At 36.4% G+C, this 16665-nt stretch overlaps 1 protein-coding gene across 4 annotated transcripts in view; it reads right to left on the bottom strand.

Annotated features, from left to right (window-relative positions):
• Tek (TEK receptor tyrosine kinase) overlaps positions 1-16665 on the bottom strand; it is a 111937-nt gene that overhangs the window by 35810 nt on the left and 59462 nt on the right. For 3 of the 4 annotated variants that reach the window (XM_074051680.1, XM_074051679.1, XM_074051678.1), the window contains 3 exons: positions 13026-13154; positions 9564-9715; positions 2701-2845 (listed from right to left, as the gene is read on the bottom strand). In XM_074051680.1, coding sequence (XP_073907781.1) covers positions 2701-2845; positions 9564-9715; positions 13026-13154 — 426 coding nt within the window. The remainder of the gene's footprint in view (positions 1-2700; positions 2846-9563; positions 9716-13025; positions 13155-16665) is intronic. The other variant, XM_074051681.1, reaches the window with a different exon arrangement.

Genomic DNA, 16665 nt, shown 5'->3' on the forward strand with positions numbered 1-16665 from the left:
CTGTGACTAAATTCATGCACTAAGCCATGTCTCTATTGTATGATTAAATACCACCTCTTTGTTTAAGCCAGCAGGTGGATATCTTATAGTCATTAATTGCAGCCTGTAATGCTTTTATAAGAGTAAAAATTTGTTCTAAAAGCTTCTTTTTTATAATCTATCATTTTAATTTTTTGTCTTTTAATCATTTTCATTGAGATAAAATACACATATTGTAAAGTGCAAAAATCTTAAGTGAATTGTATCTATTATTGTGTACCCATATAGTCACCACCAAGATTAAGGTAAAGAACATGTTCATTCCCCCAAGAGGCATCCTTGAGCCCCTTCCCAGTCAATGTCCTCCACCCAGAGGTAACTTCTACCCTGACGTTTATCACTGAAGATTAGTACTGCCTGTTCTTTATATAAATAGAATTATAAAGCATGTCTTTTCTTTTGCTCAGATTCATGACTATGATATTTACCTATATTGTTGCAGGAATTATTTCTTTTATTGCAATATAATAGTCCACAGTATGACTATATGGGCTGAGTGAGTTCCCCCAAAATTCATTTAAGGCTTAACCCTTGGTACCTCAGAATGTAAATTTATTTGGAGTTAGAGTGTTTAAAAAGGTAGCTAAGTTAAAATGATGTCATTATTGCAGGTCTTAATCCAATATGACTGGTGTCCTTGGTAAATTAAATTAGGTTACACAAATACAGAGGGAAGCCTCTGTGAAGACATGGACAAGATGGCCACCAACAAGCCAAGAAGAGGCCTCAGAAGATATCAACTCTGCTGATGCCTTGATCTTGAACTTCTAGTCACCAGAATTGAAATAAAATAAATTTCTATTGTTTAAGCCACCCAGCCTATAGTCCTTTGTTATAGCAGTACTGACAAACTAATACATATGAATATATCACAATTTATAACCCCTTCTGATGCTAACGGACACTTGGACTGATTTCATTTTGAGGCCATTATGCACGAAACTGTTCTGAACACTCCTGAAGATGTCTTTTATTAAAATTATACACTCAGTTTTTGAGCTTATATTTAAGAGTAGAATTGGTGGGTCATAGGTAGGTGTTAGGCTTAGCCCTAGTACATACTACCAGTTTCCAAAAGCCTCTATTCTAATGTGTACTCTAATTGTAAAGCCCAGTGTCTATTTTTAATAGTATAATTAAAGACCCTGATTAATTTTCCTAAAAAAATAATCTTATTTCCATCTTATGGCTACTTGTCAATATAACAACAGAGGTCTCAGTGACTTAGGACTGAAGATGTGTTCTATGCATTGATCTTGTGTTCTATGTCTTTCATTACAAAAGAAAAATTAAAACCAGTGACTCTCCTGTATGTTAGCAACATGGTTTGTTTTTGACAAACATTAGCAAACATTCCAAGAAGGTTAAAAACAAGATAATTTGTCTTGTCTGCATATCATTTCCTTTCTTCTAAGAATATGCAAGATGTAAGAAATTATTTTGATTATGTAAATGTTCTATTGAATGAAACAGACTTGGGCTTTTTTCCTGTAATCATAAGACTACATTCTGAGATAGTTTAAATGGATTCCCAGGGAAGAGAATCCAAGTCTATGAGACTGCAGTTATGGTTCTGCTGTTCTTGGCCTTAAAAAAACAAACAAAAAAACACACCGTATTCTGAGTATTTCCACCATTTCATTTATAGAAGTTACCTCTGGGATCTCTCAAAAGATTACTAATCAAATAATGATGTGGACAAATATAAATCAACTTTGGCCATCTTATTTCTTCATCTGTAACACCAAGAGACTCAGAAGAGATGGGGCTAGGCATGGAGTCAGAAGACCCAGCTCCAAAACTAAGCCTTGTCACATATCAGCTGTGCTACCTAAACTTGTTACCTCACCAGCAAATGAAGATAAAAATATCTATTGTCCAAAATACTTACAAAGATTAAATAAGATGAAACTATGTGATACACTTAGCCCAGTGTCTTTTCTAGAATGTATACCAGAGAGCAGTTAGATATTTTTGTCTAAATAAGTACACCTGCCAAGTTAACTTGGATTTGTCCCCAACTTAGTTCTACCCCTCAGGTCACAAACACGCACACACACATATCCACTCAGATTAATTCTAACTTTGAAATACTAATTCAAAACAGGAAGAATACATAATACCCTAAATATGTGAAAAATCAGTCACGTTAATTATATAGCATAGCTTCATAATCTCCCAAATGAATATTCTCCAAATTATTCTCTATAATGAGTATAAAGTCACAACAATGTTGATGTTCAACTTTTCCTGAAATACAGTCACCACCAGACAGGTTCTACCAGGCACTATTTTAAGTATTTTATATATTTAATGAATTCTCACAATAACACTAAGAAGTAGACACCATATGCTTCACTGACAAAGAATGTCTTAAGGAAGTAAATTCATTTGTTCAAGGCCATCCACAATATTATAACCTGTTAGGGACAAAATTAAACCCAGGACTGTGTGACTTCAAAGATCATTCTCTTAATCTTTCATTCTACTTTCACGCATATGATTTTGAGGAAAAAAAAAAGCTTCAGTAACCTGGAAAATGTCTCAAAAGTATTTTAGAAGTCAAATAGCATTTCTGTCTAGAAGTAACATATTTCCTCAGCAGAGTATAAACACAGTATGTCAAGAATATAATCTCTTCCTGCGAAAAATGAAGCTTACCTTTAACAGAGATGTTGAAAGGCTTCTCCACCATCCCAGCCACTGTGTTCACACTGCAGACCCAAACTCCTGAGTCAGGGGGCAGGATTCGATGGATGGTGAATATGGCTACTGAGAAACGATCCGTATGGTTAAAGTCATTTGGCTGGAACAGTCAAATAAAAAAAAATTTTAACTTCTAAGGAGGCAAAAACAAAAAGGTATAAACACTAACCCCATATTATTGTATAATAAGAAGTTTTCTAGGAGAGATTAAGTAGCTAAATGCAATGCTAATATAATTATTGGCTTATCTCCAATGCCATTGTAGTAGCCTTGAAAGTTTATATTGGATTGATGCCCTCTCAGATCCTGCTGTTGTATTTGTGTTTGGGAGTGTGGGGTAAACACTTACAGGCAAGGAGCTTAATTCCTTTTAAACTGCTTTGAGTAACATTTGTTCCTTTCCGGTTTAATACAAAGATGACTGGGTGGGAGGAAAAGTGTCTTACTAAGTATTTGAGGAGCTGTCAGATGTGATATGATGGGAAAAGTCAAAGTTCTCAAGACACATGGACCTCTGCTACTTTTGACCAATTCCTCAGGTACTTAACCTCATCCAGTTTCTACTTTTGTGAAGCGAGCAGAGGATCTGGTAATGCTAAGAAGTTATGGATAGAGGAGCAAGATGGCAGCTGGGTAAGATGTTCCAGCAATGATCTCCCCACAGAGAAATCAGTTTGAAAATCTATTCACACACCATCTGCCTTTAAAGAGCTAAGGATGCCAGGTGAGAAACCATACGGTCCAGTTTTAATAAGAAAAGACATATTGAAGCAGGCAGAAAAGAAAGAGTTACATGTCTCCCACTTGGGAGAGGAAATTAAGTCTAGGCCTAGTTGCTGGCCTGTCATGAGTATCAGGCAAGACATCTTCCTTGAAGCCATACCTGCAGACTGAGCCACTGGACCCTATCGGCCAGGTGGCCAAAGAACTGCCAGCATCACCTTTCCCCCAGCCTCAGTTACCACAGCAAGGAGCAATACACCACGTACTGGAAATCAGGGCAGAAGTAAGCATAGGACTTTGCTTGGAGCTCAAGCCAAGCCCACAGTAAAACTCAGCACTAAGTGGAAACCAAACACAACTTCCCAGACCAGTGCTCAAAGACAGAGTCTCTAGACCTATCCTGGTACGAGGCAGGGTCATGCACGCTGGAAGGACAGATTTGTGCTTTGACCTGCATCATTGTCAATCATGATGTGGGTCTAGCACAAACCTCCAAGACTGTACAGGTGTTTGAAGATGTGACTCAGGCATGATCCAGCTTGGAAGGCTGAGGGACTGCCTCCAACTGAGCACAGCAAAGAGAAAGGCTTCTTACTCTGGGGGGTAGGTAAGGAAAGTGAGCACAGTCTTGGAACTCGGTATCAGGCTAGTGAAACCAAATACTGGGCAGAGCTAATAGTCCTTGTTACCAGGCCAGTGCCTGAAGACATAGCCTCTGGACCCATACTGAAGCCAGGTGAGGACTCATGGCCTCAGTTAATTGGACATTTACTCTGACCACCATCACCTTGTGGCTGGTTGCAATGGCCTAGTAATAGAGTACATCTCAGCAGGGTGGGTCTTGGTGATGTATGATATCAATGAGACTGTGGGCTCAGGGTATGACCCAGCCTTGTGACCTAAGTGACCACCATTTCTCCCCTAGTTCACACCATTTCTCCCCTAACCCCAGGCAGTACAACATAGAGACAGTAACTGCTGAGGGGCAGGGGTAAAGTGCCAAATCATTGTATAGAAGCCTGAGAACAGTCTTTCCTCACTGAGGCCAAGAACTGGGAAGAATCCTGTGGTGCCTGAACACAGGATAGTAGCAAGTAATTGTAAATGAGGCATCTGGGCCTTTATGCCCCAGATGGAGGTTTGTGGGCTTAGCATTGACCTCCCAGGTAGCCCTGTGCTTACTTTCCTTCCCTCTTCCCAGTAGGTTGTTCCTCTTCAGGTGCTCCCACAATTCATCTGAATACACCAAATGCAGATTTTAGACAAACCTGGAGTTGGGGCACCCTCTAGTACTGAGATAGTGACAACATAACAATGGCAGACTCGGAGCAAACTTGAACTTAGGATACCATCCAGTGTTGAAATAGTGGAAGTGTCCACAAAGTCAGAGGAAACTGACCGCTTAGAATTTCTGGAAGGACAGACAGGCACGAAGCAAGCCAGATTACATGGATTGGAAACACACCTAATCCTTCAGAGTGCAGATGGTTTTCTATGCCAATAATCATCAGTAACTTTCAGGGAGGGGCCAGGATACAGTTAGTTCAATGGTGGAACACTTGTCTAGCATGCTTAAGACCCTGGGTTCAATCCCCAGCACCATTCAAATAAAAAAATAATTTAAAAAACCTTTCAGAGCCAACTGGCCTCACCTAAGAAACAAAATAAGGTACAAACCAGTCATATAGTTGATATTTGCAAACCTTTAGACAGAGAATTCAAACTATTTTAATAAAACTCAATGGTCTTCGAGAAATGATTTAATACTCTAAGAGAGAAACATAATAAGAAAACTGAAGTAATCTAGAAAAAAGATCTAGTAAAAATCCTTGAACTAGAAAGTATGTTAAGCAATATTAAAAACATAAGATGACATCAGTAGCACAATAGTTTAAACAGAAGAAAGAAGTAGTGAGCTTGAACACAGGCTATTTGAAAACACACAGAATAGAAAAAAGAAAAATAATGTTTGAAGAAAAATTTGGAAACTTTGGTACAACATTAAAGGAGCAAATTTGGATTGTTGGCATTCAAGAGAAAATGTTAAAGGCATAGAAGCCATATTCGAAATTATTATAAAAGAAAAATTCTCACACCCAAAGAAGGATACAAATGTTCAAATAAGGAAGGTCAAAGGTCACCATTCAGGTTTAGCTCAACCAGGTCTACCATATGCATTATTTTATAATCAAGCTTTCAAAGGTTAAAGATAAAAAGTATTTTCAAAGCTGAAAGAGAATAAAATAAAAATAAGAGTGTTTCCATTCACCTGACAGCAGATCTCTGCAGTAACTTTCCAGGCCAGGAGAGAGTGGGATGAGATTTTTCACAATACTGAAAGAAAAAAAATATGCCAACCAAGAATACTTTAGCCACCAAAGCTATCCTATAAAGGTAAGGGAGAGATGCAGACATTCCCAAACAAAAACAGAATTTGTCACCACCAGACCTACTCTATAAGAAATGCTAAGCAGAGTTCTCAAACAGAAAGAGACACTAATCAGTAAGGAGGAAATATCAGAAGATATAAAATATCAGAAGGTAAGAGTAAATATATGAACAAATCCAGAATGCTCTAATATTGTAAACATGGTATATAAACCATTCATATCTTCAGTGCAAAGACTAAAACACAATCAAAATAATAATTATATTTATATGTCAAGAGACAGGTAATATAAAAATACATAAAGTGGGACATCAAAAATTCAAAATGTGAACAGGCATAGAGTGCAAGTGTAGAATATTTTGCTATCATTTTTTCTCTTTTTCCTTGGTTTCTTTTACTACATTTATGATCATGTTAAGTTGCCATAATTTCAAGACAACTGATTATCATCAAAAGATGTTTCTGTAAGCCTCATGGTAGCCATAAAGCAAAAATCTGAAATAGACAAACCCAAAATAATAAGGAACCAAAGCACACTTAACCCAAAAGGAAAACTATAAGATAGGAAGAAAGAAAGGAACTACAATAAAATTAGTAAAGAAGTAACAAAATGGCAATAGTGAGACCTTACTTATTAAAACTTACCTTAAATGTAAATGAATTAAATCCTCCCATTAAAAGACATAAAGTGAATGAATTTTTTAAAGAACCAATTATATACTGCTTACAAGAAACTTGCTTCACCTCTATGACATTCATAGACTGAAAATAAGAGATGGAATGAAAACATAATACAAAATAAAGTAGGAATAGACATACATATAATGGAAAAATACTTTAAATCACAAGCAGTATGTAGGTAGGTAGACAGATAAATATCCACTATTGGAGCACCTAAATATATAAGGCAAATATTAATAGACATAAAGGGATATATCAACTCTAATATAATAATAGTAGGGGACTTTCAGTAATAGATAGGTCATCCATACAAAAAACATAAACAAAGAAATAGCAGATTTCAACTGCACCATAGAACAGATGGACCTAATAGACACCTACAGATGCAGAATACACATTCTTTTCAACAGAACATGGAACATTTGTCAAGGTACACCATATGTTAGGCCACAAAACATGTCTCAACACATTTTTAAAACCTAAAATTGGCAAGTATTCTTTTATCCAAACACAGTTCAATAAAATGAGAAATCAATATCAAAGAAGACTTTGGAAACTATAAATACATGGAAATGAAACAACTTACTCCACAAAAACCAATGAGTCAAGGATAATACTGGTAAATAAATTTTTTGTGAAACAAATGAAAATACAACATACCACAACCTATGGGGTAAAGCAGTACTAAGAGGGAAGTTCATAGTAGTTACTGCTTACATTGAAAAATCCTGAATAAGTAATTTATTGCTATATCCCAAGGAACCAGAAGAATAAACCAAACCCAAAATTACTGGAAAGAATGAAATAAGAAGACCAGAGAGGAAATAAGTGAAATAGAGAACAGTGTGCAAAGGATCAACTAAATAAAGAGTTGGTTCTTTGAAAAGTTTTTAAAATGACAAACCCACAGGTAGAGGAAAAACTAAGATTCAAATAAATAAAATCAGAGCTAAAAATAAGACAGTATAGGTGTTTCTTATGCAAAGAAACATAAGAAATTATGAACACCAATGCACCAAAAAAATTTGATAACCTGAAAGAAGTGGACAAATTCCTGGAACACATATTTACCAAGATTGAATCATGAAGAGATAGAAGACCTACAAAGACTAATAATAAGGTGATTAATTAAAAAGTAAAAAGACTCCTATCAAAGAGAAGTCTAGAGCCAGATGGCTTCTAAATTCTATCAGACACTTAAAGAAGAACTAGTACAATTCTTAAATTATTTCAAGAAATTAAAGATGAAATTCTAAACACATTCTGTGAAACCTCCATTACCCTTATACCAAAACCAAACAAGGATACAAGAGAAAAAGCTCTAGTTCAACATTCTTGATAAACATAGTTGCAAATATCCTCAACATACTAGCAAATTGAATCTAATAGCACATTAAACAGATTATTCACCACAATCAAGTAGGATTCATTCCAGGGATACAAGAATGGTTCAATGTATGCAAATCAATAAACATGATACATCACATCAAAAAATAGACAAAAATTATATGATTTTACAACAAATTCAGAAAGGCATTAGATAAAATTTATTATCTTTTCAAATTAAAAACGCTCAACAAATTATGTACAGAAGGAATGCACCTGAACATAACAAAAGCTATATATAACAAGCCAACAGTTAACATCACACTGAATATGGGGAAGTTGAAGTATTCTCTCCAAGACCTATAGCAAGACAAAGATGTCCACTTCCACTAGTTTTACCTGGCATAGTACCAGAAATCCTAGCCAGAACAGTCAGATAGTCAGACACGAGAAAGAAATAAATTGTATTTTCATCACAAAGAAATTATAAATTTTTGAAGAGATAGGGATATTTACTTTGATTTGAACATTATGCAATGTATGCATATATCAGAACATCCATGGCAATAATTATACACAATTTGTGCAATTTCTATGCATAATCTTTAAATATCAGTTATAAATTTAACAATGAAAATCAATCCTCAAAAAGAAGTAATATATATACACATATATGTGTGTAGCCATTACTTCTACTAACTCATGAAAAAGCCAACAAGATTTTTGGAAACTTTTTAGCTTCTTCTACCTAATGCATTGTTTGAATGGAAGAGGGAAAATTTGACATGTGAACACTGGTAATGGCACATTCTATAGCTTCTGCACCCAAGAGACCACTCATACGTGTCTTTAGTCAAGTTGATTTTCAGTCATCTTTGAGAGAAAAACATAAGATAGCTATTTAAAAATCTATAGATAAGAAAATACACAGCCTTCCTGAGGATCACTTATAACATGTAAAGATTTGGAGTGGCTCCTATCTCTGCTGACTTTGAAATGGTTGGGAGAGTAAAAAAAAAATGAAGCACACTGGGAAGGTAGCTTAGTCCTGTCTTACACAAAAGAACCACTATGATATGGTCCTAGTCAGTGGTGAGTAACAGGAGAACAAAGTAAGAGGTAAAGAGATATACTGAAACCCAAGGAATCCATTCAGATCTAAGGGATTCCATGGATCATAGTTTCTGAATTGGAGATGTGGGGAGCAAATTCAAGACCTTTGTGAGTAGAGTCAAGAGGGTCGTGCTGAACTCTCTTCTTCTATACTCCCTTAACTGCTCCAAGGAGCAGGATATTACTGTCCTGGAAGCACAGTAATATCCTGCTGATTCATGGAATACAACACCTGTCTGTGGCCACTGGGCCACCTTAGTCCTCCTGATGTGAGGGGTTAGAGTTGTGGAGATGTTGTGAGGGCAGAGCCTTGCACAGCCTGACACATACACATAGCTCACCACACAAGGATGAGTGCCATCCTTGGTGCTCAACCCCATCAAGTCCATGGTAGTGGCACATTCCCAACTTTGTACCACAACACTGACCATGCAGAGGAAACCGATGAGGCTGTTGTTCTGCATCCTCTGGAATACAGTGTTTTAGCAAAACTCGCAACACACTGGCCAGGGAGTCTTTAGTGGGGTGATTAGCACACCAAAACCATCTTGCAGTTTTAGCAGGGCAGATTAAGAAGGGTTCTTACTTGGAGCACTGTCCCATCTGGCTTCACCAAGGTCATTTCTTCATTAGCAGGCAGTGGCCAGCCAGAGGCTTTGCAGATGGGGCTAAATTTACCACTGTTTACTTCTATGTTATCTGGTAAATCTTCTATCTGTGGAGTCCTCCTTGGCCTGCCTGAATGAAGAAAACAGCACTGTGATATCTAATCTTTAACACAGCAGCAAAAGTAATAATAAAACTAGCTACATTAGCAATTAATGCAAAAACTTTGTGAATATTTTGTCTTATTATCACATAATACATTTATGAGGTGGATATTATTGTTATCTCCACTCTGCAGATGAGAAGACTGAGGCTCAGAGCCCATTTTCTCAGTTGTACTGGGAGAGTCTCAATATTAAAACAATCATCATGGTCATGTCTTCCCCCACACCTTGCTGTTTCCTTCCCCATCTTGCTTTTCAAGAGCATTATTACAAGCAAAACTATTTTTTGACTCAGCAAACAACCACATAGTGTTCCTGCTCTACAGCATTATCCTTAGTTTGGATATACGAGAGCAAGCTCATGGATTGGAAAGTCTCCAAGTGACAAATATATGAGAGGTTAAGGGTGCCAGGTGCTCACACCTATAATCCTAGCTACTTGGAAGGCTGAGATCAAGAGGATCACAGTTCAAGCCCAGCCCAGACAAATAGTTCACAAGACCCCATCTCCAAAATAATCAGAGCAAAACAGATAGGAGGTATGGCTCAAGTAGAGCAGCTGCTTTGCAAGTACAAAGCCCTGAGCTCAAACTCAGTCCCACCCCCAAAAAAAAAAAAAGAGTTAAAGGGTGATTTAAATTATTCACATTATTCATATTATTCACATTTACATCGAAGAAGTAAAGTGAAGTAATATAACTCCCCCAATTAATTTCTACTCAACAGTCAAATCAAAAATGGTGCCATCAATATTAAATGAAGAAAAAAATTTCTCCAGTATTAAAATGGTTAATGATATCTAGATTCCTTGCCTAATATCTGCATAATAGAGAATGAATTACCTCAAAATAGAATCATTTTATTCTGAACTATAGGGACTTAGAGAGTCTCAGACCATTTGTCATTAAATGAGAGACATTTAGGCATAGATGGGGTGTGACTTAAGTGTGTCCCCAAGGTGCATGCGCTGGGAACTATCCTCAGTGAGACAGTGTTAAAAGGTAGGGGAAGCACTAAGAGGATAAACCTAGTGAAAGGTCATCAGGGACACTTCCCTTAAAAGGGGTTAGTGTTATTCGTGGCAGATATCAATTAATTCTTTCAAGAGTAGGTGGGTTGGTATAAAACAGTGAGCCTGACACTTGACTCTCTCTATCGTACCATATGATTTCTTGTGAATGCATTTCTCCCCCACCTGCCATGGGGCCCTCACCAGAGGCCAAACAGACAGGGCTACCCAATCTTGGAATTTAAGCCTCCAAAACTGTGAGCTAAATAAACCTCTTTATGAATACACAGTCTCAGGCATTTTGTTATAGCAATAGAAAACAGACTAATACAGTGGTCAAAAATTATCCAATACTTAGTACAATATATAGGAGGGAGAAATGCCACAAGAGCAGCAAAAACTTATGTGCTTTTGCACACTGCTGTAGGAAGATGTGGGGTCAAGGTACACACATCAGTATTGATACTTAATACTGATGTCCCACTTCTTAGGCTTAAAATGAAATGGGTAAAAGATCATAGAGCAGGGAAGAAAGAGGTATAATAATTACAAAGGTAATTCCTTTATTATCTGTAGATTTGGAAAAATTATCAGAAAATTTACCAAATTTTTCAGTTTGAGTAGCTATTCAAACAGAAATAGAAAACAGTGTTTTGGCACTTTTGAAGCATTTCTTTTCTTTATTGTTCTCTAATGGTTTCTGTAGTTGGAAAGTGGAACAGTATAAAGTTGCTGCTGTCTGAACACCAGGATGTAGCAAATCTGAATAAATCTATCTCAGATTCTCCCAATCAGAACACACACCTTTTGCAGCAACAGCCTTAGAATAAAAAGAAAGCAGTAAAGAACAAATTTTGAATACTTAAACTTGTTAGTGGCCCATTTTTAATCCAAGCCCTTGGTATTCTCAACACTTTTCCTTCCTTTCCTAGCCACTCCTGTATTCCTGTCCCGCAGCAAAGTCCAGACTTGGGAAAGGAGGAAAAAGTACAGAGAAAAGATGTATAAAACCTGTGAGAAAACCATTATTGACATCCCCCCCATAACTTGTTCCAATTTCAAAAACAGAGAAAAGAGTAACATTTATATTTATTTTATATAATTTAAAAGTAATATATGTTTTTTTCATTTTCATAATTTGAAAATACATGAAAGTATGCTTTTTGAATTTTTAAAGTGTACTTCGGGGGCATGGATTAGTAAACTTTTCTGTAAAGAGAGCAACATGTTCAACTTTGCAAGCCAGGTTTTCTGTGGTAACTATGAAATACTGCCTCTGTGACACAAAAGCAGCTACAGTCTGTATATTATAAATGAATGGGTGTATCTGTGTTTCTTCATCATAACAGATCGTGGGCAATAAAAAGGAATGAAATATGTTGCATGCTACAACATAGGTAAACCTCAAAAAAAGGTATGGTAGGTGAAAGAAGCTAGACACAAAAGATCGTATGTTATATGATCCATTTACAGTATATAAAATGTCACGTATAGGCAAATCTATAAAGACAGAAAGTAAAGTAATGGTTGCCGAGTTCTGGGGAAAGAATGAGAGTTACTGCTAATGGGTTCAAGGTTTCTTTTGGTATAGTGACAATGTTCCTATAACTGGTTGTGGTGAAGATTTTACAATTCTGTAAATACACTGAAATCCATTGAATTGTACATTATAAAAGGGTGGACATTATGGTATGAAAATTAAATCTCAATAAAGTTGCTTTTTAAAGATACTGAATTGGATTTTGGTCTGTGGGTTTTAAGGTAGAATTATTAAATTCTTATTTTGAGAGCTGGGGCCTTAGCTCAAGTGGTAGGGCACTTGACTAACAAGTTCAAGTTCCTGAGTTCAACCCTCAGTACCACAAAAAATTCATTGTGTGTGTAATCTTTTCTATTTGTTTTATTCTTTCATCTCTTTTTGAAAATATCCTCTGTCCAAATCCCTCCAAAGTAACTCTTCCCACGTACAAATCTAGGGAAGAGGCTGTCCCAGAGAGGGGAGAAGAGGTAGGCAGAACTCTCAGCTAGCCAGTCATGAGTTAATGTGCTACAAAGAGCACATGGTTTATTCCTAGTAGAAAGACAAATGAGGACTAGAATGAGGGTCCATGGAGAAGAAATAGAGTATTTTTTAAAGGTTTGGGACAAATTCCTTCTGCAGGGAAACAGAAGTGACTGGGGTATTAGGATGCTAGGGCAAGAATTCTAGCAGTAGAGCTCTGTTCAGAGAAGCTGAACATGACCTGACTACAGTGTTACCTGGCTTTACCTTCTCTCTCACACTGGAGCCCTTGCCATCCTTGAGAGCAGAGACATCCTTGGAACCGATCACACATCTCCCCTTTGGAACAACTGCACCTAAGTTTACAGTCTGGTCCATAGTAACCAGGGTGGCAGGCTGTAAACAAAGACATCATAACCAATATTAAAACAGAGAAAGGGGAAAAACTATGGCTATAAAGAGCTAATTTTATTTTTCCATCCAAGCTATCAACTTTGCTGATTCATACAAGATAGTGTGTGATTTACTTGAATTACCAGGAACCTAAAAGTTTGGGGAGTTCTGCTTCCAATGAGTTCAGAAAGATTCTCCCAGGCTACCCTTCAAGATACAACTACATTCAAAAACAAACTACCTGAAATTACAGCAGCATGGGTAAGGGGTCTGTGTTTGGGAGAAGGAATAGGCAGAGTCTATAGGAGAATTGAAATTTGGAAAACCAGAATGGTGTGTTTCTCATTTTTCAGCATTTCACTTAATTATTAGGTACAAGTGATACCATGTGGAGAGGTTAATACTCCAAATAAAACCTGCAATCTTACTCGCCTGCCAAATAAGTGGACAGAATTGGGGTAACCATGGTCACTTGGAAATGAGAGGAGTAAATCGGAAAGAGGTGGAAAGAAGACTCAAGCCACACATCCCCAGTGCAGTCTTACAGAAGCCCAGATAAAGACAAAAGAACTGAACTGAGTTTGACCTGCTGACTAAAAGTCCAAGTGTACAGCTCAAGCCCCACCAAGTTAATTGCCTGCAAAATACAGCAAAACAAAATCAACATTCCTCAAAGGAATATATCACATTCCAGAGTTCACAACATTCACAATGTCCAAGATATAATTCCAAACTACTCAAGAGAAAAGAAAATCAACAGAGGCCAACCTCGATATAAGAAAGGGGAGACCAGAAATTTTAAAGCAACTATAAATAACCATGCTCAGTGAGGTAAAAGAAAATATGTTCACAACAACTGAAGCAATGAGAAGTTTCAGCAGAGAAATGAGAACTAAAAAAAAAAAAAAAAAAAAAACCACAAAGAGAAGTCTAGAACTGAAAACTTCTATCCAAAATACAAGTATCACTGTGTGGACTTAACAGCAGAATGGAGATGACAAAACAAAGAGTCAAATTTGAAGCTAGATCAATAGATATTCAACCCAAAGAACAAAGAAGGAAAAGCTTGAGAAAAAAATTATTAGAGCTCAGGTGCCTACGGAATTAAAGATTTAAGAAGGAGAGAGAAAGGGGTAGCTCTGGTTTAGATCTCTCCGGTTTGTTGAAATTTGCATAATCAATAATTTAGCAAACCTCAAGTTGGATAAATGCAAAGAAAATTATGACTAGCCACATCAAGATCAGCCTGCTGAAAATTAAAAATAAGAGAATTTTAGCCTTTGCAAACTTGTTTCCAATTTTTCCATTACAGCAGGGCAGACCTGTCATTCAATGTGCTTCTGTACTACATAAGCTCCTGTAAGGTGGGATAGAACCACTAGTTTCCCTTTGAGGTTCACTGAACTTCCTAGGAAGATTCTTAGAATTTGGTGGGTGATGAACAGATTCTGTTGATTAACTGTCTTTATTTTGATTAATATTTCTAGAAGGCTTTTAACCAAAATTGATACAAAAGCATATCCCTGAGGCTCTTATGGTTTTTTTCAGTTGTATAACTTATTCACCAAGCCAAGATCCAGTCTTCAATTTTTAGCATCAATCATAACTAAGTGATCTACAGATTTGATGCAATCTTTATCAAAAGTCTGATTGAATTTTTCAAAGAAACAGAAGAAACAAACTTAACATTCATGTATAACCAAAAAAGATCAGGAACAGTTAAGGTATTGAGTAAGAAGAACAAAGCTAGACATATCACATTACCTGATGTCAAAATATACTATAAAACTCTATTAATCAAAATCATAGTTATTAGCATTAAAAACACTAATGGAGTAGAAAGTCCAGAAATAAATCATACATTTACTATCAAGTGATTCAATAAGGTACCAAGAACACACAATAGAGAAAGGATAATCACTTCAATAAATGGTATAAGGAAAGCTGGATAACCATAGCAGAAGAAAGAAATTAGTTTATCATTTCACACCACATACAAAAATCAACTCAAAATGGATTCAGAACTTAAAACATAAGATACCATCCCAAATTGTAAAAATACTAGCAGAAAACATAAAGAAATCTTTTAGAGGTTAATCTGGGCAATGATCTTTTGGATATGACCCAAATGTTAAGGAAACAAAAACAAAAATAAATAAAACGATTGCATCTAATCAAAAGGCTTCTGCAAAGAATGGAAACAAAGAGTGAAAAATAATGAATGGAGTGAAAGAATATATTTGCAAACCATCATCTGATAAGGGGTTAGTGTTCAAAATACATAAGGAACTGAAACAACTCAATAGCAAGAAAACCACCTTATTAAAAAATGGGCAAATAACCTGAATAAACATTTCTCAAAAGAAGATGTACAAAAGGCCAATGAGTATATGAAATACTGTTCAATATCAACTAACCATCATAAAACAATCAAAAAACACAATGAGCTATCACCTCAGAACGTTAGAATGGCTATTATCATAAGACAAAAGATAACAAATGTTGGCAAGAACATAGAGAAAGGGCAAACCTTGTACACTGTTGATAGGAATGTAAATACAGAAACAGTGTGGCAGCTCCCTAAAAAACTAAAACGGAACTATCATATGATCCAGCTATCCTACCTCTGGATATATCTATGTCCATGTCTATCTATCTAATTATATATAGTATAATCGCCAAAGGAAATAGAATTGGTATCTCAAGAAATACCTGTTCTCCCATGCTCATTGTAGCATTTCTCACGATAGCCAAGATATGGAATCAACCATGATAATCAACTTTTCCTAACCATTTTGTATAAAGAAAATATGAAACACATACAACAGGAATACTATTTGGCCTTAAAAAGGAAGAAAATCCTATCATTTTTGACAACATGGATGAATCTGGAGGACATTATCTAAGTGAAATAAGTCAGGCACAGAAGGGCAGATACTGCATGAGTTCATATGTGCAATCCAAAAGAGGTGAACTCAGATGCAGAAACTAGTGGTTGCCAGGTGCCCAGGGGTGGCAGAAAATGTGAATATATTGGCCAAAGTATACAAAGTTTCAGTTATATAGTTTGAATATACTCTGGACATATAGAACATGGGACTACAGTTAATAATACTATATTGTGGAACCAGGCATTGTGGTACCTGTCTGTAAACCCAGCACTCAGGAAGCTGAAATAGGACGATTCAGAGTGCAAGGCCAGCCTGGGCTACATAGCAAGACTCTGCCTAATGATAATAACAACAATAATTATTTCTATGTTGTATACTTGTAATTTGCTAAGAGAGAAGATCTTAAATATTCTCACCACAAACATAACTGTGTGAGACAATGGATAATTACCTTGACAGTGGTGATCATTTAGTGCTTGGTTAAGATCCACAAATGATAGGATCTTAATTCTTTCATTTTCAAGCCTTAAATTCTATCTTGGTCTAAAAACTCTAGTGTTTATGGCCCTCTGAAAAAAGCAAATCTTGCCTGGTCTCTCTATTCAAAGCATTCTCTCCATTCA

Source organism: Castor canadensis, chromosome 13 (assembly GCF_047511655.1).
Source record: "Castor canadensis chromosome 13, mCasCan1.hap1v2, whole genome shotgun sequence".
Lineage (NCBI taxonomy): Eukaryota > Metazoa > Chordata > Mammalia > Rodentia > Castoridae > Castor > Castor canadensis.